At 43.4% G+C, this 27,183-nt stretch overlaps 1 protein-coding gene across 1 annotated transcript; it reads right to left on the reverse strand.

Moving 5' to 3' along the window:
- Positions 1-1,504: 1,504 nt before the first annotated feature.
- LOC106608337 (uncharacterized) lies at positions 1,505-27,183 on the reverse strand. The gene is made up of 3 exons (XM_082976183.1): positions 26,316-27,183; positions 21,840-22,023; positions 1,505-21,525 (listed from the first exon to the last, which is right to left on the reverse strand). The coding sequence occupies exons 1-3, from the start codon at positions 26,883-26,885 to the stop codon at positions 10,115-10,117; spliced, it is 12,165 nt and encodes a 4,054-aa protein (XP_082832309.1). The 5' UTR covers positions 26,886-27,183; the 3' UTR covers positions 1,505-10,114.

Below are 27,183 nucleotides of genomic sequence, written 5' to 3' on the forward strand. Positions count from 1 at the left end.
ATACATACATACTGCACATACATACATACTGTACATACATACATACATACATACATACATACATACATACATACATACATACATACATACGTACATACATACATACATACATACATACATACATACATACATACATACATACATACGTACATACATACATACATACATACATACATACATACATACATACATACATACATACATACATACATCCTGTACATACATACATACATACTGGTACATACATACATACATACATACATACATACTGTACATACATACTGTACATACTGTACATACATACTGTACATACATACTGTACATACATACATACATACATACATACATACTGTACATACATACTGCATACATACATACATACATACATACATACATACATACATACATACATACCATACATACTGTACATACATACATACATACATACATACATACTGTACATACATACATACATACTGCATACATACATACATACATACATACATACATACATACATACATACTGTACATACATACATATATACATACATACATACATACATACTGTACATACATACTGTACATACATACATACATACATACATACTGCACATACATACATACTGTACATACATACATACATACATACATACGTACATACATACTGTACATACATACATACATACATACATACATACATACATACATACACTGTACATACATACATACATACATACATACTGTACATACATACATACTGTACATACATACATACATACATACATACTGTACATACATACATACATACATACATACATACATACATACATACTGTACATACATACATACATACATACATACATACATACATACATACATACATACATACATACATACATACATACATACATACTGTACATACATACATACATACATACATACATACATACATACATACATATATACATACATACATACTGTACATACATACCTACATACATACATACTGTACATACATACATACATACATACATACATACATACATACATACATACATACATACATACATACTGTACATACATACATACTGTACATACATACATACTGTACATACATACATACTGTACATACATACATACATACTGTACATACATACATACATACATACATACATACATACATACATACATACATACATACATACATACATACTGTACATACATACATACATACATACATACAGTACATACATACATACTGTACATACATACATACATACATACTGTACATACATACATACATACATACATACATACATACATACATACATACATACATACATACATACATACATACATACATACATACATACATATATTTGGAATGTATAGCTTCAAGCTACATGATATGTGTTCATAGTCATAGACAGGCAAGAAAGAATGTTGCCAAAAAAAAAAAAATATATATATATATATATAAATATATATAATCCTAAAAAATCTACAAAATATATTTATTGTGCTTGAGGTACTTCCTTTTGCATTCAAGTTTCACATAGACAGTACATAATGTATATAACTATTGCTCCATTTGCAGTTAATTACATGTAGCTCCTTAGGACAAAGGCTTATTAATATCTGAGTAGAATAAAAACATTTATTTCAATAATTCATTATTCTATTCATTACAGTTATAGTTGATTAGTGTACTAACACCACTCAAGCGTAAACTCAGCAACAAAAAAAAGAAACGTCGTCTCACTGTCAACTGCGTTTATTTTCAGCAAACTTAACATGTGTAAATATGTGTATGACCAGAACAAGATTCAACAACAAAAACTGAACAAGTTCCACAGACATGTGACTAACAGAAATGGAATAATGTGTTCCTGAACAAAGGGGGGGTTAAAAGTAACAGTCAGTATCTGGTGTGGCCACCAGTGCATCTCCTCCTCATGGACTGCAGCAGATTTGCCAGTTCTTGCTGTGAGATGTTACCCCACTCTTCCAACAAGGCACCTGCAAGTTCCCGGACATTCCTGTGGGGAATGGCCCTATCCCTCACCCTCCGATCCAACAGGTCCCAGATGTGTTCAGTGGGATTGAGATCTGGGCTCATTGCTGGCCATGGCAGAACACTGACATTCCTGTCTTGCAGGAAATCACGCACAGAACGAGCAGTATGGCTGGTGGCATTGTCATGCTGGAGGGTCATGTCAGGATGAGCCTGCAGGAAGGGTACCACATGAGGGAGGAGGATGTCTTCCCTGTAACGCACAGCGTTGAGATTGCCTGCATTGACAACAAGCTCAGTCCAATGATGCTGTGACACACCGCCCCAGACCATGACGGACCCTCCACCTCCAAATCAATCCCGCTCCAGAGTACAGGCCTCGGTGTAACGCTCGTTCCTTCGATGATAAACGTGAATCCGACCATCACCCCTGGTGAGACAAAACCGTGACTCGTCAGTGAAGAGTACTTTTTGCCAGTCCTGTCTGGTCCAGCAACGTTGGGTTTGTGCCCATAGGCGACGTTGTTGCCAGTGATGTCTGGTGAGGACCTGCCTTACAACAGGCCTACAAGACCTCAGTCCAGTCTCTCTCAGGCTATTGCGGACAGTCAGAGCACTGATGGAGGGATTGTGCGTTCCTGGTGTAACTTGGGCAGTTGTTGTTGCCATCCTGTACCTGTCCCGCAGGTGTACCGATCCTGTGCAGGTGTTGTTACACGTGGTCTGCCACTGCGAGGAATATCAGCTGTCCGTCCTGTCTTCCTGTAGCGCTCTCTTAGGCGTCTCACAGTACGGACATTGCAATTTATTGCCCTGGCCACATCTGCGGTCCTCATGCCTCCTTGCAGCATGCCTAAGGCACGTTCACGCAGATGAGCAGAGACCCTGGGCATCTTTCTGTTGGTGTTTTTCAGAGTCAGTAGAAAGGCCTCTTTAGTGTTCTAAGTTTTCATAACTGTGACCTTAATTGCCTACCGTCTGTAAGCTGTTAGTGTCTTAACGACCGTTCCACTGGTGCATGTTCATTAATTGTTTATGGTTCATTGAACAAGCATGGGAAACAGTGTTAAAACGCTTTACAATGAAGATCTGTGAAGTAATTTGGATTTTTACGAATTATCTTTGAAAGATAGGGTCCTGAAAAAGGGACGTTTCATTTTTTGCTGAGTTTAGTTTATATAAAATATACAATATAAACAAGTTTCAATATTCTTCCAGAAAAATATATATTTTCTGTTCTGTGAAAATAACAGAGAATTTGACTAATTTCAGTTCGCATATTTCAAGTTTTAAAAGATTCCCTTTTTTTTGCATAACTTTCCTGTGCCATGTGACGTGTGCAATCACAGTGGTAGTACTGAAATAAAGTGCTTTGATCATTATTTAATCAAGTGATGGATCACTATCAACAATTCTATCATCTCTTTCAAACCAAGATGTTTTTCTGCCAACTTTACCATACAGCCAACTTTTTTTGAGCTTTTCCATAAAGGTTATTGCCGATATCGAAGCCGAAACTTTTATTTGCTCCTAATGATCTAGTAATCATTTCTGTTAAATTCTCCCTACGGCTTAGTATGAAATGTAGCTGTTAGTGTGCCTTAATGCTGAGGCGGTATTGGCACGCACTACGCTCTAAAACGCTTGATAGTTGCAAGGCAGTGAACGTTAACCATCCTAACCTTTGCAAGGCATGTCACTTCACCCATCTCTTCTCATAGCCCACCACTAAGCACGCACTGTTTTCTTACCCACAACTGGATTGATTCATAAAGAATTACTGTGGGGATAAATCTCACTGAATGACCAAAATATAAATGGAATGAAGTAGGCTAAATCAATAGAAAGGCATGTATCAAATTGTTGCTTACTAAATCTCCCAAAGTCATCCAATTCTTATAATACATTTGAAGCAATAGCCTACTTGCGTCAGGCTGCGTGTGGTCAACTAGATACAGTGCATTCGGAAAGTATTCAGACCCCTTGACTAGTTCCACATTTTGTTACGTTACAGCCATAATCTAAAATGGATTAAATCGTTTTTTTCCTCATCAATCTACACACAATACCCCATAATGACAAAGCAAAAATGTATTAAACATTTTAAAGTTAAATATCACATTTACATAATGTATTCAGACCCTTTACTCAGTACTTTGTTGAAGCACCTTTGGCAGTGATTACAGCATCGAGTCTTCTTGGGTATGACGCTACAAGCTTGGCACACCTGTATTTGGGGAGTTTCTCCCATTCTTCTCTGCAGATCCTCTCAAACTCTGTAAGGTTGGACGGGGAGTTTCACTGCACAGCTATTTTCAGGTCTCTCCAGAAATGTTTGATCGGGTTCAAGCCTGGGCTCTGGCTGGGCAACTCGAGAACATTCAGAGACTTGTCCCGAAGCCACTCTTGCATTGTCTTGGCTGTGTGCTTAGGGTCGTTGTCCTGTTGGAAGGTGAACCTTCTCCCCAGTCTGAGGTCCCGAGTCCTCGGGAGCAGGTTTTCATCAAGGATCACTCTGTACTTTGCTCTGTTCATCTTTACCTCGATCCTAACTATTCTCCCAATCCCTGCTGCTGAAAAACATCCCCACAGCATGATGCTGCCACCACCATGCTTCACCGTAGGGATGGTGCCAGGTTTCCTCCAGGTGTGATGCTTGGCATTTAGGCCAAAGAGTTCAATCTCGGTTTCATCAGACCAGAGAATCTTGTTTCTCATGGTCTATGAGTCCTTTAGGTGCCTTTTGGCAAACTCCAAGTGTGTTGTCATGTGACTTTTACTGAGGAGTAGCTTCCGTCTGGCCACTCTACCATAAAGGCCTGATTGGTGGAGTGCTGCAGAGATGATTGTCCTTCTGAAAGGATCTCCCATCCCCACAGAGGAACTCTGGCGTTCTGTCAGAGTGACCATTGGGTTCTTGGTCATCTCCCTGGCCAAAGCCCTTCTCCCCAATTGCCCAGTTTGGCCGGGCGGCCAGCTCTAGGAAGAGTCTTGGTGGTTCCAAACTTCTTCCATTTAAGATTGATGGAGGACACTGTGTTCTTGGGGACCTTCAATGTTGCAGACATTTTTTGGTACCCTGCCCCAGATCTGTGCCTGACACAATCCTGTTTCTAAATTTTACGGACAATTCCTTCAACCTCATGGAATGGTTTTTGCTCTGATATGCACTGTCAACTGTGGGACCTAATATAGACAGGTGTGTGCCTTTCCAAATCATGTCCAATCAATTGAATTTACTACAGGTGGACTCCAATCAAGTTGTAGAAACATCTCAAGGACGATCATTGGAAACAGGATGCAGCTGAGCTCAATTTCGAGTCTTACAGCAAAGGGTCTGAATACTTAGGTAAATAAGGTTTATAATTTGTAATAAATTTGCAAACATTTCTAAAAACTTGTTTTCGCTTTGTCATTATGGGTTATTGTGTGCTGATTTATTGGGACAGCACCAACACACTGCTTTGAGACATGCGTTGGGACTCATCTTGATAAATCAATCAATGTCAGATTTGTGTTTTCACTGAATCTCCGTTTGGATATTGGTTAGGCTACAATTAGGCTGGGAAATGTTAGCTAAATTGAGGTGAGTGATGCTCATGATCATCTAGTCTGATTTATCAGAACATTTAGTCTAGTTGGCTGATTTATCAGAACATTTAGTCTAGTTGGCTGATTTATTAGAACATTTAGTCTAGTTGGCTGATTTATCAGAACATTTAGTCTAGTTAGCTGATTTATCAGAACATTTAGTCTAGTTGGCTGATTTATCAGAACATTTAGTCTAGTTGTATCAGAACATTTAGTCTAGTTGGCTGATTTATCAGAACATTTAGTCTAGTTGGCTGATTTATCAGAACATTTAGTCTAGTTGGCTGATTTATCAGAACATTTAGTCTAGTTGGCTGATTTATCAGAACATTTAGTCTAGTTGGCTGATTCATCAGAACATTTAGTCTAGTTTACTGATTTATCAGAACATTTAGTCTAGTTGGCTGATTGATCAGAACATTTAGTCTAGTTGGCTGATTTATCAGAACATTTAGTCTAGTTGGTTTACGGTGGTCGACAGAGGCGGACAGAGCCTTCAACCAGTTGAAGGCGCTGTTCACTGATGCACCCGTGTTGGCGCACCCGGACCCCTCTTTAGGGTTCATAGTGGAGGTGGACGCGTCCGAGGCTGGGGTGGGTGCCGTGCTATCACAGCGCTCGGATACGCCACCGAAACTCCACCCCTGCGCTTTCTTTTCTAGAAAGCTCGGTCCGGCGGAACGCAACTATGATGTGGGGGACCGGGAGCTGTTTGCTGTGGTCAGGGCTCTGACCGTGTGGAGACACTGGCTTGAGGGGGCTAGACACCCTTTTCTCATCTGGACGGACCACCGGAACCTGGAGTATATCCGGGCAGCTAGGAGACTGAATCCGCGTCAGGCAAGGTGGGCCCTGTTCTTCACCCGCTTTAGGTTCACCATTTCGTATAGACCAGGTTCCCTGAACACGAAGGCCGACGCGTTGTCCCGTCTCTATGACACGGAGGATCGGCCCATCGATCCTACTCCCATCCTTCCAGCCTCTAAGCTGGTAGCACCAATGGTATGGGAGGTGGACGTGGACATTGAGCGGGCGTTACAGGTGGAACCTGCGCCTCCTAAATGTCCTACAGGTCGCAAGTACGTGCCGCTTGGTGTCCGTGATCAACTGATTCGGTGGGCTCACACACTACCCTCTTCGGGTCATCTTGGTGTGGAGAGGACAGTGCGGGGCCTTAGGGGGAAGTACTGGTGGCCCACCTTGGCTAAGGACGTGAGGTTCTATGTCTCTTCCTGTTCGGTGTGCGCCCAGAGTAAGGCTCCTAGGCACCTTCATAGAGGGAAGTTACAACCCCTCCCCGTTCCACAACGGCCGTGGTCTCACCTGTCGGTGGACTTCCTTACCGATCTTCCCCCGTCTCAGGGGAACACCAAGGTCCTGGTTGTTGTGGATCGGTTTTCTAAGTCCTGCCGTCTCCTTCCATTGCCCGGTCTCCCTACGGCCCTACAGACTGCGGAAGCTCTATTCACCGGAGGACATCATCTCTGATCGGGGTCCCCAGTTCACGTCCCGAGTGTGGAGGGCGTTTGTGGAGCGTCTGGGGGTCTCGGTCAGCTTGACCTCCGGTTATCACCCCGAGAGCAATGGACAGGTGGAGAGAGTGAACCAGGAGGTGGGTAGGTTTCTGCGGTCGTATTGCCAGGACCGGCCAGGGGAGTGATCCAGGTACGTCCCATGGGCAGAGCTGGCACAGAACTCACTCCGCCACTCCTCCACTAACATGTCACCATTTCAATGCGTGTTAGGCTACCAGCCGGTCCTGGCACCATGGCATCAGAGTCAGATCGAGGCTCCTGCGGTGGAGGAGTGGGTGCAGCGCTCCAAAGAGACCTGGAGGGCTGTCCAGGAATCCCTCAAGCAAGCAGGTGGACGGCAGAAGAGGAGCGCTGACCACCACCGCAGTGAGGCCCCCGTGTTCGTACCGGGGGACAGGGTCTGGCTCTCGACCCGAAACCTACCCCTCCGCTTGCCCTGCCGGAAGCTGGGGCCGCAGTGTGTGGGGCCCTTCAAAGTCCTGAGGAGGATAAACGAGGTGTGTTACAGATTCCAACTCCCTTCCTATTATTGTATTAACCCCTCGTTTCATGTGTCTCTCCTCAGGCCGGTGGTAGCTTGTCCCCTGCAAGAAGGTGAGGTGCCGGAGGTCCCACCGCCCCATCTGGACATCGAGGGGTCCCCGGCGTACACAGTACGTGCTATTCTGGACTCGAGACGCCGAGTGAGGGGCCTGCAGTACCTCGTAGACTGGGAGGGGTACGGCCCGGAGGGGAGGTGCTGGGTACCGGTGGGGACATCCTGGATCCATCACTGTTGAGGGATTTCCATCGCCTCCATCTGGATCGCCCTGCGCCTCGCCCTCCGGGTCGGCCCACGAGGCCGGTGTCGGCGCGCTGCGGGAGCCGCGCGTCAGGGGGGGGTACTGTCACGAAGCCTACCGAGGGTGACTCCTCTCCCTGTTCGGGTGGCGCTCGGCGGTCGTCGTCACCGGCCTACTAGCTGCTACCGATCCCTTTTTCCCTTTTCTGTTTGTTTTGTCTAATTAGTTTCACCTGTTTTCATTTAGGCTTGTTAGTTGGACTATTTAAGCCAGTAGGCCCGGCTGTTCTTTGTGCGGGCTTAATGATCCTTCCACTGTGTTCTGCGTGGTGGATAGTATATTTTGGGTGTTTGTATTTTGGTGCACCCGGCATTTTGGGCGAATTACTTTTGTGCGTAATAAAGCGTTACATTGAACTTTCTGTCTCCTGCGCCTGACTCCGCACCCACTACGCCCAGACCGTTACACTAGTTGGCTGATTTATCAGAACATTTAGTCTAGTTGGCTGATTTATCAGAACATTTAGTCTAGTTGTATCGGAACATTTAGTCTAGTTGGCTGATTTATCAGAACATTTAGTCTAGTTGTATCAGAACATTTAGTCTAGTTGACTGATTTATCAGAACATTTAGTCTAGTTGGCTGATTTATCAGAACATTTAGTCTAGTTGGCTGATTTATCAGAACATTTAGTCTAGTTGTATCGGAACATTTAGTCTAGTTGGCTGATTTATCAGAACATTTAGTCTAGTTGTATCAGAACATTTAGTCTAGTTGACTGATTTATCAGAACATTTAGTCTAGTTGGCTGATTTATCAGAACATTTAGTCTAGTTGGCTGATTTATCAGAACATTTAGTCTAGTTGGCTGATTTATCAGAACATTTAGTCTAGTTGACTGATTTATCAGAACATTTAGTCTAGTTAGCTGATTTTTTTAGGCCTAATCAGAACATTTAGTCTAGTTGGCTGATTTATCAGAACATTTAGCCTAGTTGGCTGATTTATCAGAACATTTAGTCTAGTTAGCTGATTTATTAGGCCTAATCAGAACATTTAGTCTAGTTGCCTGATTCATCAGAACATTTAGTCTAGTTGGCTGATTTATCAGAACATTTAGTCTAGTTGGCTGATTTATCAGAACATTTAGCCTAGTTGGCTGATTTATCAGAACATTTAGTCTAGTTAGCTGATTTATTAGGCCTAATCAGAATATTTAGTCTAGTTGGCTGATTTATCAGAACATTTAGTCTAGTTGGCTGATTTATTCGAACATTTAGTCTAGTTAGCTGATTTATTAGGCCTAATCAGAACATTTAGTCTAGTTGGCTGATTTATCAGAACATTTAGTCTAGTTGGCTGATTTATCAGAACATTTAGTCTAGTTTGCTGATTTATCAGAACATTTAGTCTAGTTGGCTGATTTATCAGATCATTTAGTCTAGTTGGCTGATTTATCAGATCATTTAGTCTAGTTGACTGATTTATCAGATCATTTAGTCTAGTTGGCTGATTTATCAGAACATTTTGCCAGCATGTTATTCAGGATATGTAGTTTATCAAGTGGATTATTTTGCTCCTCACTCCAGGCCCTTAGTAGCCTTACACCCAAACTAAAGCCTGTTACTTCACTGACTTGTATCGATCAATGTGATCTGGTTGATTCTCTGGCTGGGCAAATAAGTGGAGGTATAGATCATCTATCTGTGATCAGAAACATTTAGCATCTAATAATGTAGCCTAAATCAAGAGTAGGCCTGTTACCTTGCTCGATCATGTAAAGCCTATACACTTTTAGTGTTGTGAAATATGAACATGAGACTCACATGCTTTTGAAAATAGGTATGCTATTATTTTCTATTGGTATCATGATGCAGATACTATCAATGTAAGCCCCTACGTCTGCCCCCTAACAACGTGGAGTGAGGGTAGGAAAGAGATGAAATGTGGAACAAAAAGGCAATAGGCTTTTTTTCCCCATGACTCAAGTTGTGTGGGAAAAATATGATTATTATTTTATTCTGTTATATTCCTTTAAATTCTTAACATAAAATATGTGTGTGTTGACTGTGATCAGGTAGGTATGTCTTTAATTAACCAAATAATGAACTATTGATTTCATTAATTTGGAGGTAATTAAACTCAACTTTTTTACAAGCAAAATACCGTAAATTAAATTTGAAGAGTGAAGTTTTAGAAATCAAGATCGTCTTGATCAATATCACTCTCTTTGGCCTTGCTTGACTTGACAGACTTCTTTGGAGTCTTCTTCTTTGGGGAGACGACTTGTCGCTCGAGAACCTCGCTGGCTGACTCTGTGACTTCTGACACTTTGCTCTCGTTCTCTTTGTCCATAAGGTACATCTGCTTTCTCTTCACAGAGAGGTGGTGGCCCGAGCCTTTCCCCGACCCTGAACTCTTCTCACTGTTGGACTCTCGCTCTGCCTCTTCATCCAGGATTTCATCCAGCGAGCCTGGTTGGGATTCCATGGAAGATTTGGTTGGCTGGCTTTGTAGGCTCGTCTCAGATGTCCCAGAAGGTCCATCACCGTCGTCTTCAGACTGTCCTTTGCTTCTGACATCATCCGCCTCATCGGCTGGCTCTTCCTCGGGAGCAGCATAGTTTTTAACTGTATCCTCCTCATCTTCCTCCTGCTCCTCCTCATCTTCCTCCTGCTCCTCCTCATCTTCCTCCTGCTCCTCCTCAGCTTCTGTCTGGTCCTCCTCAACTTCCTTTTCAGCTTCCTCCTGTTCTTCCTCAGCAGCAGCATCCTCTTCTGCTGCATCCTTCTTCTCCACTTCCGCCTGCTCCTCCTCAGCTTCTGCCTGCTCCTCCTCAGCTTCTGCTTGCTCCTCCTCCCCTTCCTCCACCTCCTCCTCAACAGTAGTCTCCTCAACCTGAAGCTCAGCCTCTGCTGCAGTACCACCCTCCTCTTCTGCTTTGTCCTCTTGGGCCTCTGACTCCTCATTGTTTCCTTCAGTCTCTGAATCCTCAACGTCAGAGTAAGCACCTTCTTCAGAGTACTCTAATCTGGAAAAGGCATCGAATGAGGTCACTTGAGTTTCCTTAAGTGTTTCCTCCACGTTGTCTTTCCTGATAGCTGTCTCCTCGATGTTTGACTCATCTACTGGCTCTATTTTCTCTTCTTTTTCAGCTTCCTCTTTTTCTACATCCTCCTCAGCTTCAGCTTCAGCTCCATTTCCTGCTCCTTCATCTTCAGCTGTCTCTGCTTCGCCAGTCTCTTCTTCGACTGCTGTTTCAGGTTCTGCCGACTCTTCTCCTGCGTTTTCAGTCTCATCTCCTCTTGTTTCATCTCTGGCTGTCTGCTCTTCTCCCTCAGCTGTCTCAGCTTCAGCACTCTCTTCCTCTCCTGCTGTTTCGTCGTCAGCTGTCTCTTCCCCTGAAGTTTCAGCTAGTGCCGTTACTTCTCCTGCAGTTTCAGCTAGTGCCGACTCATCACCGGTTGTTTCAACTTCAGCCTCCTCCTCTCCTGTAGTTTCATCTTGAGCTGTCTCTTCTTCTGCTGCTGTCTCAGCTTCTGCCGCCTCCTCTCCTGTAGTTTCCTCTTCAACTGCCTCAGTTTCAGCTTCCTCCTCTCCAACAGTCTCGTCTTCTCCGACAGTTTCATCTTCAGTTGATTCTACTTTGGCACTCTCAGCTTCAACAGTTTCATCTTCTGCTTCGTCTTCTGCTGTCTCTTCTCCCTCTACTTCAGCTTCCTTGTCTTCTCCTGCTTCATCCTCAGCAGTCTCTGCCTCTGCAGTTTCAGCTTCAGCTTCTTCTTCTGCTGCTTCCTCTGTTTCTTCGTCAGCTGTCTCTACTTCAGCAGTGTCCTCTTCTCCTGCTGTTTCGTCATCAGCTGCTGTCTCTGCTTCAGAAGTTGCTTCTTCTCCTGCTTCATCTTCTACTGTCTCAGCTTCTGCTGTTTCTGCTTTAGCTTCCTCCTCCTCTTCTACTGCTTCATCTTCTGGAGTTTCTGCGTCAACAGTTTCTTCATCTTCAGCAATATCATATTCCTCTTCTTCTACTGCTTCATCTTTAACTGTCTCTTCTACTGCTGCCTCAGCTTCATTACCCATTTCATCATCCTGAGCAGCATCTTCCTGTTCTTGTGATTCCTTCGCCTCTTTCTTAGCCCCGTTGATAACGTTTTCAACAAGAGTTTCTGCTGCTTTGGCTTCATCTATACCTCCAGTCTCATCTGTAACATCGACTTCTTCTTGTATCTGTGGAGGATTGTCCTTTTTCAACTGGAGAATTGACTTTAAATCAAATGCATGTATAATACTAGTTTTCACTACTGTGGCTTCATCCATAGTTTCAGTGTCATCAGTAGCATCAACTTCTTGTGTCTTTGGAGTAGGGTCCTTTTTCAACTGGAGGATTGACTTTAGATCAAAAGCCATCATGACTGGAGCAATATGCAAAACTTCTGCAGGAAGCAGTGGCCCTAAATCCAGTTTCTTTTTTATACATGTTTCACAAGGGCAATATTCATCATCACTCCGTTGGTCACTGAATGAAGTGCCGGTTGCATCGTCGCTTTTCTCCTCTCGGTAATCAATAGACTGGTTGCGCACGACCTTCAGTCTTCTTCGCCTCGTCTCAGTTTGCGCACTTAATTCTCGTGACAATTCTTCTTTGGGTGGTCTTGGTCTTCCACCCCGACCGTGGATCTTCCTTAGTTCTCTGTCAATGCTTAATTGTATCCTCCTATGCACATCGTCTTTTAGTTCGGCTATCATGGCATCAAGATGTTCGCTGTCGTCCAAATTCCAGCGAATCTTGAACTCAGCCATGGCATCCACATAATGTGTCATGAACTGTTTCTCTAGTTTGTTCAGTAACTTCAAGACCCAGACAGGATCAGGATCCAGGGAAACCTTTTTGGCTAGTTGTGCCCTTTGGGCAGATGGAGGAGAGCCAGAGGTTGTGTCCTCTCGAGGGTCTGAGCTCTTGTTGGAAGACGGGGGTGTTTCTGGTAATTCTCTCAGACTTTCATTTCTAATGGTGTCATCAGACGCCGGGATGTCTTCGTCTTTTTGTTTCTCTTCCTCCACTGCTGTTCCTCCTTCTCCTCCTCCTTCCTCTGTGGTCCATTGGACCTGACTGGCTATGTCCAGAGTGGCTAGATCAGACATAGGGATTGAGAACTCTGGGCTTTCTTGTTCCTCTGCAGTTTCGTCAACTTCTTCTACCCTCGGCAATGCTTCCCCCTCTGCGTTCGGTGCATGAGCCAAACCACCTGAGCTCTTACCTGAGCCTGTTGAGCCACTGCTGACGTCCACCCCAGAGGAGGACCTTGCTTTGGTGTCACCGTCCACGGAGTGTTGATCACAGCCATTCTGCTGTGTCTTTTGATTCTCTGCAGGGTCACACAACCAGAGGGACTGGAGGATGTTCATTAGCTCTCTGTACCTTGCTTCCTTGGCATTTGCATCGTCATTGTGATCAAAGTCAATCAACTGCAGCTTTGCGAGGCAATCCAGGAGACCTCTGGCTGAGGTGCTCAGTTTACGTCCGTACACTGGGGAAACTTCAGGTAAGCTGTGACACCGGTCAAGCTTGGGACTCAACAGTACTTTCATCACCTGCACTGAGGAGTGAAAGCTCTTTGATATGTCCTCCTGTGGAACGGTGCCCTCTGGTTGGGTCTCAGGTGGGGTCTCTGCTGGCTCCTCACCATCAGCCACATGGTTGGCTGCTGTCTCTTTGGGCTCTTCCTTTTCTTTTTGAGTCTCACACACAGCAGTGACATCGTTCTCCTCCGTCCCATTCGTTTTGTCCTTTGGTGCCAGCTCCGGTGAATGGCCTCTGTCACTGAATTCGTCCCCAATGTCGTACATCTCACTATCAGATGGTATTTTCTTAAGCCACTCATTCACCACCTCTGTTGGAGAGGCGTTTGGTAAATTGGAGGGAACCAGCTCAGAGACATCTCCTTCCAGCAACTGTAGGGAGGAACTGCGAGAGGAAACCCCTTTCCTGTGTTTGCACTTGCTGCTCTTGTCACTTTTGTTGTCACTGACATTCCAGTCTGTCGCTTTTAAGGGACCATCGCATAAGTTGTTAGAGCTCTCCTTCCTAGGATCTGCTGTGTGTAACTTGTTACTGTCACTTGAAAACCCAAGTAGAATAACAGGTTGTTTCATTTTTCTAGGGGTTGGTGGGCAGTGTGGTGGAGTAGGAGTGAGATGACTCTCTGATGCAATAGAGTTAGGTCTGGGAGTGTCTACATGATCTCTAGTGGCAATCTTTGATCTGTTTGTCTTCATTGAAATATCACTCCCTTTGTCGCTTTTGGCATCATCCGTATTGTTTTTGTCCTTTTGTCCTTTCACTTGTAGGTGGGATGACACATTGGACATGTTGCTTTTAGGTCTCTCAGTCACTTCAGCAGTTATGCTATCTTTGGGTTTGGAGTTACAGTAAATACATGTGTCTGATGTGTGGATCCTGTCTGTTGTGTGGGTTCTGTCTGATGCGTGGGACTTGGCAGATGCGTGGGTTCCGGCTGATCTTGGAGACTTAGCCGACACAGCACTTGTTGCTTTTTCCACATGTTCCTCTACCTGCTCTGCAGCCTTTTCTTCAGCAGCAACTTCAGAAACTTTGGACTTCCTTGATCTTGCAGATACATGTGACTTAACTGATACAGCACTGGATGCTCGCTCCTCTGTTTCATGGTCAGGTTTCTTAGATCTTGCTGAGATATTTGATTTAGCAGACATAGCGCTTGGTGCTCTCTCCTTCGTTTTCTCTTCTGAGGCTGCTGTTTCCTCAGCAGAAGCTTCAGGAAATGTGGATTTCCCTGATTTTGCAGAGACATTGGACTTAGCTGACTTTGCTGACATAGCACTAGGCGCTCTCTCTTCTGTTTCATCCTCAGGTTGAGCAGTATCGTCCGTTGGAACTTTGGACTTAGCAGATATAGCTCTAGCTGTTCTCTCGGTTTGATCCTCTTTTTCAGCAGGGACTTCAGACACTGTTGACTTCCTGGATCTTGCAGAGATATTAGACTTAGGTGACATAGCGCTCGGTGCTCTCTCTTCAGTTTCTTCTATCTCTTCTGCATTTTGCTCAGCTGGAAATCCAGAAGCTTTAGATTTTATAGATCTAGCTGAAGCATTTGACATGGCTGACTTAGCTGACATAGTACTAGCTGCTCTCTCCTCCTCTGCAGCAGGATCATCTGAAAAGTCGTATTTCTTGTGTCTTGCTGACATATTGTACTTAGCAGACATAGCACTGGATGCTCTCTCGGGTTCTTGAAGACAAAGGTCAGAACCCTTGGACTTCTTTGATCTTGCAGGAACATTAGACTTAGCTGAATTAGCAGACATGGCACTGGGTGCTCTCTCTTTAATATCTTCCAATTCCTCGTCTCCATTTTCCATAGGAGGAACTTCCAAAGCTTTAGACTTTGCCGATCTTGCAGAAACATTGGATTTTTGGGACCTTGCAGAAACATTGGACTTAGCAGACATGGCACTGGGAGCTCGTTCCTCTGTTTCATCCTCTGGTTCAGCAGATCCCCCTACATCCTCTTCTGCATTTTCTTCAGCAGGAATTTCTGAAGCTTTAGATTTCTTGGATCTTGCAGAGACATTGGACTTAGCTGACATAGTGCTCGGTGCTCTCTCTTCAGTTTCCCCTACTTCACATTCGATGGTTTCTTCAGCAGGAACTTCTGAAGCCTCCACTTCCACTTCAGGAGGAACTTCTGAAGCTTTAGACTTTGCAGATCTTGCAGAAACATTGGATTTTTGGGACCTTGCAGAGACATTGGACTTAGCTGACTTAGCTGACATAGTACTAGCTGCTCTCTCCTCCTCTGCAGCAGGATCATCTGAAAAGTCGTACTTCTTGTGTCTTGCTGACATATTGTACTTAGCAGACATAGCACTGGATGCTCTCTCAGGCTCTTGAAGACAAAATTCAGAAACCTTGGACTTCTTTGATCTTGCAGAAACATTGGACTTAGCAGACATAGCACTGGGAGCTCTCTCCTTAGCGACCTCCACTTCCTCTTCTGCGTTGTCGTCAGCTGAAGCTGGAGTTTCATCCTCAGGTTCAGCAGGAACTTCAGTCTTAGCAGACATGGCACTAGGTGCTCTGACAGTTTCTTCTATCTCTTCTGCATTTTCCTCAGCTGGAAATCCAGAAGCTTTAGATTTTATAGATCTAGTTGAAGCATTTGACATGGCTGACTTAGCTGACATAGTACTAGCTGCTCTCTCCTCCTCTGCAGCAGGATCATCTGAAAAGTCGTATTTCTTGTGTCTTGCTGACATATTGTACTTAGCAGACATAGCACTGGATGCTCTCTCGGGTTCTTGAAGACAAAATTCAGAATCTTTGGACTTCTTTGATCTTGCAGGAACATTAGACTTAGCTGAATTAACAGACATGGCACTGGGTGCTCTCTCTTCAATTTCTTCCAATTCCTCGTCTCCATTTTCCATAGGAGGAACTTCCAAAGCTTTAGACTTTGCCGATCTTGCAGAAACATTGGATTTTTGGGACCTTGCAGAAACATTGGACTTAGCAGACATGGCACTGGGAGCTCGTTCCTCTGTTTCATCCTCTGGTTCAGCAGATCCCCCTACATCCTCTTCTGCATTTTCTTCAGCAGGAATGTCTGAAGCTTTAGATTTCTTGGATCTTGCAGAGACATTGGACTTAGCTGACATAGTGCTCGGTGCTCTCTCTTCAGTTTCCCCTACTTCACATTCGATGGTTTCTTCAGCAGGAACTTCTGAAGCCTCCACTTCCACTTCAGGAGGAACTTCTGAAGCTTTAGACTTTGCAGATCTTGCAGAAACATTGGATTTTTGGGATCTTGCAGAGACATTGGACTTAGCTGACTTAGCTGACATAGTACTAGCTGCTCTCTCCTCCTCTGCAGCAGGATCATCTGAAAAGTCGTACTTCTTGTGTCTTGCTGACATATTGTACTTAGCAGACATAGCACTGGATGCTCTCTCAGGCTCTTGAAGACAAAATTCAGAAACCTTGGACTTCTTTGATCTTGCAGAAACATTGGACTTAGCAGACATAGCACTGGGAGCTCTCTCCTTAGCGACCTCCACTTCCTCTTCTGCGTTGTCGTCAGCTGAAGCTGGAGTTTCATCCTCAGGTTCAGCAGGAACTTCAGTCTTAGCAGACATGGCACTAGGTGCTCTGACAGTTTCTTCTATCTCTTCTGCATTTTCCTCAGCTGGAAATCCAGAAGCTTTAGATTTTATAGATCTAGTTGAAGCATTTGACATGGCTGACTTAGCTGACATAGTACTAGCTGCTCTCTCCTCCTCTGCAGCAGGATCATCTGAAAAGTCGTATTTCTTGTGTCTTGCTGACATATTGTACTTAGCAGACATAGCACTGGATGCTCTCTCGGGTTCTTGAAGACAAAATTCAGAATCTTTGGACTTCTTTGATCTTGCAGGAACATTAGACTTAGCTGAATTAGCAGACATGGCACTGGGTGCTCTCTCTTTAATATCTTCCAATTCCTCGTCTCCATTTTCCATAGGAGGAACTTCCAAAGCTTTAGACTTTGCCGATCTTGCAGAAACATTGGATTTTTGGGATCTTGCAGAAACATTGGACTTAGCAGACATGGCACTGGGAGCTCGTTCCTCTGTTTCATCCTCTGGTTCAGCAGATCCCCCTACATCCTCTTCTGCATTTTCTTCAGCAGGAATTTCTGAAGCTTTAGATTTCTTGGATCTTGCAGAGACATTGGACTTAGCTGACATAGTGCTCGGTGCTCTCTCTTCAGTTTCCCCTACTTCACATTCGATGGTTTCTTCAGCAGGAACTTCTGAAGCCTCCACTTCCACTTCAGGAGGAACTTCTGAAGCTTTAGACTTTGCAGATCTTGCAGAAACATTGGATTTTTGGGATCTTGCAGAGACATTGGACTTAGCTGACATTGTACTAGCTGCTCTCTCGTCCTCTGCAGCAGGATCATCTGAAAAGTCGTACTTCTTGTGTCTTGCTGACATATTGTACTTAGCAGACATAGCACTGGGTGCTCTCTCTGGTTCTTGAAGACAAAATTCAGAATCTTTGGACTTCTTTGATCTTGCAGAAACGTCAGACTTAGCTGACTTAGTAGACATGGCACTGGGTGCTCTTTCTTCAATTTCTGTCAATTCTTTGTCTCCATTTTCCACAGGACGAACTTCTAAAGCTTTAGACTTTGCTGACCTTGCAAATACATTGGATTTCTTTGATTTTGCAGAAGCATTAGATTTAGCAGACATAGCACTGTGTGCTCTCTCTTCAGTCGGATCCTCTCCTTCAGCAGGAACTTCAGAAACTCTGGATTTCTTGGATCTTGCTGAAACATTAGACTTAGTTGACTTGGCAGACATAGCGCTCGGTGCTCTTTCCTCAGCCTCTACTTTTTCTTTAGCAGTTTCCTCAGCAGGAACTTCTGAAGCCTCCAGTTCCACTTCAAGCGGAACTTCAGATGCTTTAGATTTTGTCGATCTAGCTGAAACATTGGACTTAGCTGACATAGAACTAGCTGCTCTCTCGTCCTCTGCAGCAGGATCATCTGAAAAGTCATATTTCTTGTGTCTTGCTGACATATTGTACTTAGCAGACATAGCACTGGATGCTCTCTCGGGTTCTTGAAGACAACATTCAGAATCCTTGGACTTCTTTGATCTTGCAGGAATATCAGACTTAGCTGACTTAGCAGACATGGCACTGGGTGCTCTCTCTTTAATTTCTTCCAATTCCTCGTCTTCATTTTCCTCAGGGGGAACTTCAGAAGCTTTGGATTTAGCTGACATAGCACTAGGAGCACGATCCTCTGTTTCCTCTGCTTCTGTGTCTTCTTCCGATATATTTTCTTCTGTTTGTTTTACCTCCTCTCCTGTATTTTCTTCAGTTTTTTCTTCAGCGGGAGCTTCTGACATAGTACTAGCTGCTCTCTCAGATTCTTTCACTTCTGCGTTGTCTTCAGCATTGGAAACATTGAACTCAGCAGACATAGCACTAGATGGTCTCTCATCAGTTTGATCCTCTTCTCCATCAGAAACATAGTATTTCTTGTATCTTGATGACCGGTTGTACTTAGAAGACATAGCGCTGGATGTTCTCTCAGTGTCTTCTCCAACACAAATTTGAGAAACCTTGGTCTTTTTTGATCTGGTAGAAGCATTTGACTTAGCAGACATGGCACTAGGTGCTCTCTCCTCAGCTTCTTCTTTCTGTTTTACATTTTCATCAGGTGGATCTTCAGAAACATTGGATTTCGTAGATCTCGCAGAAACATTACACTTAGCTGACATAGCTCTCGGTGATCTCTCCTCAGTTTCCCCCACATCATCTATTGCTGTAGACTTTCTTGATCTTGCTGAGGCATTAGATTTAATAGACATAGCGCTGGATGCTCTCTCTTCAGTTTCTGCCTTTTCTTCAGCGGGAACAACTATGGATTTCTTGCATCTTGCTGAAACGGCAGACTTACCAGACAAGGCACTGGCTGCTCTAAGTTCTTCTTCTGGACAGAGTTTAGAAACCTTGGACTTCTTTGATTTAGCAGAAACAGACTTAGCAGACTTACCAGACACAGCACTGGGTGCTCTCTCTTTAGTTTCCCCTGCTTCGTCTCCTGCATTTTCTTCCGCGGGAACGTCTGCAGCGGGATCATCAGAAACATCATATTTCATCAGTAACATCGTATTTCTTGCTGACATATTGTATTTAGCAGATATAGCACTGGATGCTCTCTTAGTTTCTTCAACACAAAGTTTGGACTTCTTTGATCTGGTAGACACATTAGACATAGCAGACATAGCACTAGCTGCTCTCTCCTCCGCTTCATCCAATTCGTCTTCAGCGCTGTCTTCAGTAGGAACATCAGAAACTTTGGACTTCCTTGAGGAGTTTGATTTAACTGACAAAGCACTTGAAGTTGTTTTTGCGTCTTCTTCTGGTGTAACGTTTTCTTCAGCTGCCACTTCTGACATTTTGGACTGACATCTTGTTGAGACATTTGATTGAACTGACATGGCACTTGAGGATCTTTTGTCTGTTTGATGTTGCTGTACTTCTACATCTTCTACAGCTGAAACGTTGGACTTCCTTGACTTTCCTGAGGCATTGGATTTGACTGACATGGCACTTGATAACCACTCTCCCTTCTCCTCCTGAACTCCTGAATCCCCAACTTTGGACCTCCTGGATCTGGTAGAGACATTTGATTTGACAGACAGTGAGCTCATTGCCCTCTCCTCTGGTTTGGTGTCTTTGGTTTCAGTGTTCTCTGAAGGGATCCCTTCTTGACCCGCTTCCTTTTCAACTGCAGTCTCAGCATTTCTGTCATCAGCGTCCGTAGAATCTCCTGCTTCGTCAGATGCTTCACATTTACAGTTGTTTGATTCTTGGTCCTCTTGTCCATCTGCTGGTGCCCGAGACACAGCCTTGACTGACTTAGAGTGCACAGAAGATGCCTTACTACTAGGAGGCCTTGGAGATAAATGTTGCATTGGTGTTGCTGCTGTGTTCAAAACCGCACTTCTGGTGGGCTCCTCCTCCTTCTCTTCGGTGTTACTATTCTGGGAACACGAACACGCTCTCGAAGCACTTGGTGGAAGGTCGTCATCCTCATCATCCTGGTCTTCCCTGAGCGATGCCAGAATCTGAGAGGAAAGACTAACAGCAGACACAGGCCGCTCGTCTTCCTCCGCATCAGTGATCTTGACGCTAACCTCACTCTGAGACTCCTTAGAAGGAGCAGAGGAAGAACTATCAGCCATATCCTCGTCGTTATCCGATGCCTGGGTTGTAATGTCAATGCTCTCGCTCTTGCCAAGGATCTCGCTCTTATCCTGGGTAGAAGCCCTACTCTTACACTTCCCAGACGTCGTCGTCAAGCTCATCTCGCTCCTGCTGCAGCCGCGGCTGATGGTGCAGTACTCCACAGTGGTGTCGCCCCCCTCCTCCACAGTCTGTTGGAAGCAAGTCGCCTTCTCCACCATGTACTCGGTGATCTCCTCACTGGACATGGTCTCCACCGAACCTTTTTTATGGACAATGGTGTGTGAGGAGGCACTGGAGCTGGAGGAGGTGACGTGGCGGACAGTCCTCTGCCCCCCCGAAATATGGGTCTTCCAGATCTCATAGTCCTGGCAGTGGCCGCAGCAGTGCTGACAGTGAGGGATCTCCAGATGCTTCTCGTGCAGTTTGATGATGTAGGCATCATCAGCCTCGCCTGGTGAAAGGGGCTCCGACTCGGAACAGCTTTCCACGCTACCTTGCTGAAGAAAGCAGTTGTCGTGGTATCCTTGGAGGTATTCGTTGGTCGTTCCTACCGACTTCTTTATCTCTGTGGACCAATGTAGGGTCTCGTCGTTCAGTAGTCGGAAACGCACTTTCATTTCCATTGACAAGCTGCCATCTTTGTTGACTAGCACCCTTTTCTCAATGTCATCGTCCATCAAGCCTTCACGGCCAACATGGGCCGGGGATGTAGAGTTGATTGGTGGGAGTGATTTGTCAGATGATATGGAGTGCTTGGCTGACCGGTTGGATTCAGATCTTGGGTGGATGACAGTTTTCGTTGTCTCAAGTCCTAAGCTGCCTGTATTAGTGAAAAAGGAGAAGAAAAAAAACGAATGATCAGTTAGGTTTATAAGAAGATTGACACTGACGATATTTCAATTTGATAATAAAAATAAAAACGTTTATAAAAAAAAAAGTTTCAACAAGTTCAATAGCTTTGTTTTACAAGAATTATCAGATTTTTTTTTTGTTGAAGATTGATGATGATATTGATATCTATGATGGCCATGATACTGACAGTTCCAAACAAAATGTTTTACGTAACATAGTAGTAGAATTGATCAAAAATGTCTTGTAATGACAGTGTAAGACGTTGTTGAGTTATATTTCTACCAGTTTTCTCTGATTCCTGTCCTTCACTGGCTGTGTTGGAGTGTCCACGAGACTTTGGACTCAGTCGTGGAAGTTTGGCATCTGAGTTTTTCCGGAAGTTCTCCAGAAGGATGGTGTGGGAGGGCTCATGGCCCACACAAATCAACACACTGGGGCACTGCAAGAGACTCTGAACACTGTCGATCTGAGGAACACACAGATAGATAGGTGAGAAGAATGTTCCGGAAAGATTCCTAGATGAGGAAACGGACAAAGAGAGTTAGTCAAAATCAGTTGTTCATCTAAACTAAGATTGGTAGGTCTCTCTTGCAAGAAATGTTTTATCACAATGAGACAACCCCTGAATAATGTTTACATAAAGAGTCGAAGAATTATAAAGTGTTTAAAGGATGCTATATGATTAAGACCATACACAAGGTACGGACGTGGATTCAAAGTCGTTATGGTCGTTATGGATTACAGCCATCAACAACATGAAGATGTTAATGAGTTCAGGAAACATAAACATCTGCCATCTTAACTTTCCCACGCGAACATTAAGGCTAATCATTAAAACAGCATCACTTCCTTAACTCCTGCTCCTGTTCCCACCCAAAGCCCCTCTGATATTATTAACTTGAGTTAATTAGCCTACCATGAGGGGAAGTCTGATATAGAAAATATGTTTTAGGCATTCTGCATGCTGACTTGCATCCGTAACACTTTAGCCCTTTCCTGCAGTCAGTGACCAATAGCGCTCCCTCTTTCACCTCATGGGTGGAATGCTATTAATATTTTTTCATAATTTCATAATTATTAAAGATTATTATTTTTTTTTTAAAACAGACAAAAATCTGGTGTTTCTATGTCAAACAGCTTTGTTATTTTTCAGTCTTCTGTGATGTATATAAAGTGTAATATTGGGATGCAAACTCAAAATGTAATACATGTCAACTCTATATCTGACGTGGTACAGGTGTCTTCTTCTTCTTTAAGTCCATGTGTATCTGTTTCAAACTGGGTTTGTTTAAGACTACCTCTGTATGGTACTGATTTAGCCCACTGCAGTGAAATGCTTTAAGGTGGTGAATTTTTTTCCCTATGTATAAGCACTTTGAGCATCTGTAAAAAAAAAAGCATTATATAAATTCAAACAATTATTAACTTAAAGCAGTCAAATACAACGTGACTTTAAAATTTTTTTTTTTTTAAATCAATTTGCCTAAATCGCAGCCAATGATTACAGTAAAAAATAAAAAGAAGATATCTGTTGATTATTTCATGTCATGCAAAAAAAAGTGGATTTTTCCACCGGACAGAGCTCATATTGTCACCAGACAAAGAGTACCAAGCATGGCTCAGCAGCCCTATGAGTTTTCTGAATGGGCGAAAGCAGGAAGGAATTACAACAGACAAGAAAGCAGAGGTCTGGGTAGTATTCAGTTGGCACCAAACCCGGGGAGGGTGGGTGGGGGGTGGGGATTACAGAAAACTGTGTGGAACTACTTGGATTTGTCCAATAGGAATTGGTTGTTTTAGTTTTCCGTCTATTTTGCCCGTTTCCAGCCCTAGGAGTTTGCTGAATGGGCGAAAGCAGGAGCCACACCACAGAGAGTTGTGATCACTGTGATGATCACTGTAATCCATTACAGATCGCATAATGACCTAGTGATTTATCTGTTCGGGTAACAAACGATTCTCTTCATTCTGTGTGCTGTGTGGAAATCTCCATATTATACGCTCATTGAACTCATAATCATTAAGTAGTTCAATTTACAATCTACAAATCTAACACAAATTAATCAACACGTTTTTTTTTTTTCTTCACCTTCTCTAGTTTGCAGAATAAGTGTTAATTCGGTGAATATTTTAAACTTTGATTAAATATTAAAGGTTGTGAAATGTAATAGCCTACTATCTCAAATAATGTACCAATGTGATGGTTTAAGTTTGGTCGTTGAAAGACCAGACATCAAACACCCAACATCTCAACATAAGAAAATAAATAACAAATGAAAACTGGAGTCATACTTTGCTGATTCCAGTGAGAGCCGACAAAACGATAACCCTCTCAGATGTAGGCACTTCTGATGTTTGTCATTTGGTAAAGAAATCGGGGATATTCTCTCACACACATATATATATATATGTGTCTGTATTTAGACTGCTGGGATGTTTCAGTCCTCCTGTGTAACTATTAATCCTGGTTAAAACAGAGCTATTTTGAAAGACTAGAAGCAGGTCAGTGTTGAGAATACACAGGCTATTTGAAACCAGGAGTCGCTCAGAAATACGTCTTCCACTTCAGCAGCGATTAATTATCTTCATGCCGGGCTACGTGTGACCGCGGATAAAGCCATTTATCTGGTTCAACTGCCAGTGTCCTTTTTTTTTTATAGTTGGAAAAATAAAAATGCACTGTAAGCAGTAAGTACAACTGAATGTACAATAGAACAAATGTTATATTCCGAGGAATCTTGAAGAGACTCATTTGACCTTCCAGATTTCTTTTTTTTTGGGGGGGGGGGGGGGGCTGGAAAAGAGTTGCCAGTTTTGATAAACTGTCAACGGACGTGCACAAAAATATGAATTTAAACTTTGACAGTGTCAACTTTTGTTGGAACTTTTAACTTGATCCATTATCAGCCAATGGCTGTAGGGGTTTGGTTCTGATGCATCCTTGGGGAGTTACAGTAGCAGTGTTAGCACCACTAATGGAGTGGAGTAGAGAGCGGTACAAGACCTTACAGCATGTTTACACTGGGTAGAACAGAGCAGGAGGGCAGGAAGCCTAATGGTTAAGAGCACTGGGGCCAGTAAACCAAATGTCGCTAGTTTGAATCTTCAAGCTGACAAGATCAACAACAAAAAAATCTGTTCTGAACCCTTGAGCAAAGCACTTAATCGTCATTTCTCCTGTAAGTCGCTCTAGATAAGCAAGTCTGCTAAGTTACATAAATGACTAATAGGATATGACAGACAGGAAATTCCTGGACGGGTGCCTAATAAGCCAGAATGATCTCTGCCTCTCAAAGAGATAGGCTTTTCTTAAACAAAAGTTTAAGGTTCTCGTACTGTAATTAATACAAATTGGTTTTGAATAGAAAAATGGAATCTTAGCATATCAGGGTTGACGGGGCTTGGTAAAAATCAAGTAGTCATAACTCCTGCCACTAGAGGTCTCTCTTTCACTCTCACATTTCCAGGCCTCAGAGGCAATTGGAGAAGAAGAAAAAAAAAAACCAGAAAACTGCTCTCAAGTCTCCACACTGTTGCGTAACATTTTCCAAACCAAATCATTCATGTGATGACTAAAAACAATTATAACACATTCTGTTTATTTCCTGGTTATTATGTCTTGTGATATATGTTATTTCACATGCTATGTATGACTGTACTTTGTGACAAAGCAAATGTCTCTATGAGATATTGAAGTATTCTATTCGATTCTGTTCTATTCTATTCTGTTCTATTCCATTCTGTTCTATTCTGTTCTATTCCATTCTATTCCATTCTGTTCTATTCCATTCTATTCCATTCTGTTCTATTCCATTCTATTTTATTCTATTCCATTCTATTCTATTCCGTTCTATTCCATTCTGTTCCATTCCATTCTATTCTGTTCTATTCTATTCTGTTCTATTCCATTCTATTCCATTCTATTCTATTCCATTCTATTCCATTCCGTTCTATTCCATTCTATTCCATTCTGTTCTATTCTATTCTATTCTGTTCTATTCCATTCTATTCTATTCCATTCTATTCTGTTCTATTCCATTCCATTCTATTCTATTCCATTCTGTTCTATTCTGTTCTATTCCATTTTATTCTATTCTGTTCTATTCCATTCCATTCTATTCTATTCCATTCTATTCTATTCCATTTTGTTCTATTCTGTTCTATTCCATTCCATTCTATTCTATTCTATTCCATTTTGTTCTATTCTGTTCTATTCCATTCTATTTTATTCTATTCCATTCTATTCTATTCCGTTCTATTCCATTCTGTTCCATTCCATTCTATTCTGTTCTATTCTATTCTGTTCTATTCCATTCTATTCTATTCCATTCTATTCCATTCCGTTCTTTTCCATTCTATTCCATTCTATTCTGTTCTATTCCATTCTATTCTATTCCATTCTATTCTATTCTATTCTATTCTATTCCATTCTGTTCTATTCTGTTCTATTCCATTCTGTTCTATTCTATTCCATTCTATTCTATTCTATTCCATTCTGTTCTATTCTGTTCTATTCCATTCTGTTCTATTCCATTCTATTCTATTCTATTGTATTCCATTCTATTCTATTCTATTCCATTCTGTTCTATTCTGTTCTATTCCATTCTGTTCTATTCTATTCCATTCTATTCTGTTCTATTCCATTCCATTCTATTCTATTCTATTCTATTCTATTCTATTCTATTCTATTCTATTCTATTCCATTCTATTCTATTCTATTCTATTCTATTGCAACAGACAGCCGGTCCGGGGTGTCACCTTGCATCCCTCCAGAGTGTACAGCTTCCTGATGTGGTACTGCATGAACTCAGACAGCTCCTCCAGAAACAGGCTCAGGCTGTGGAGGGTCCTGCGACGGAGCACGATGGTCCTCTGAACAGAGGGGTCGCTATTCTTCACCAGCACCACCTTCTTGGTGTGCCTGGTGAGGTGCTGGTGGTCAGAGGCCTCAGCAGTGGGCTGGTCAGGCCGGGCAGGTCGCCTGCGGACATACTGCTGGGGGTGGTGGTGTGGGTGGACCGGAGGGAGGTACCAGGCTGAAGGCTCTCTTTGGGCCTCTCTCTGGGCCTCTCTCTGGGCCTCTCTCTGGGTCTCCTGTTTGGCCTCTGTGGCCTGGGCACACAGGTAGCACCCTCGGTCCTCCAGGGGCTCCTGGTAAGTGCTACCCCCACTATGGGAGGATCTGCTGGGGGATGGCGTGGGGGCAGAACGCAGCACGAAGGGGAGTGAGAGTTTGGGGTGGTGGTGGTGGTGGTGGAGCTGGTGGTGGTGGCCATCGTCGTCCAAGATGGCATCGAAGCACTGGAAGCTACGCTTATGGGAAGACATCTTTATTACTTCCTGTCCAATGGCTGTTACTTCCTAGTCAGTCCCCGCCACTGGATGAAGTTATCTCAGCCGAGAGAAGGTGAGGGGCAGGTGGTTGTTGTCATGGTTACGCTGACTGGTTGTCTAGGGGCAGGTGGTTGTTGTCATGGTTACGCTGACTGGTTGTCTAGGGGCAGGTGGTCCTCGAAGTGTCTGTGTTCCTCTTATTCGCCCCCACACTGGAAGAGAGGAAGGAGAGAGAAGGTTAACAGGGGCTAATGATGATGCAGTCAAAAACGTGATTTCCCTGTGTTTTATA

This window comes from Salmo salar, chromosome 06, assembly GCF_965601325.2.
Source record: "Salmo salar chromosome 06, fSalSal1, whole genome shotgun sequence".
NCBI lineage: Eukaryota > Metazoa > Chordata > Actinopteri > Salmoniformes > Salmonidae > Salmo > Salmo salar.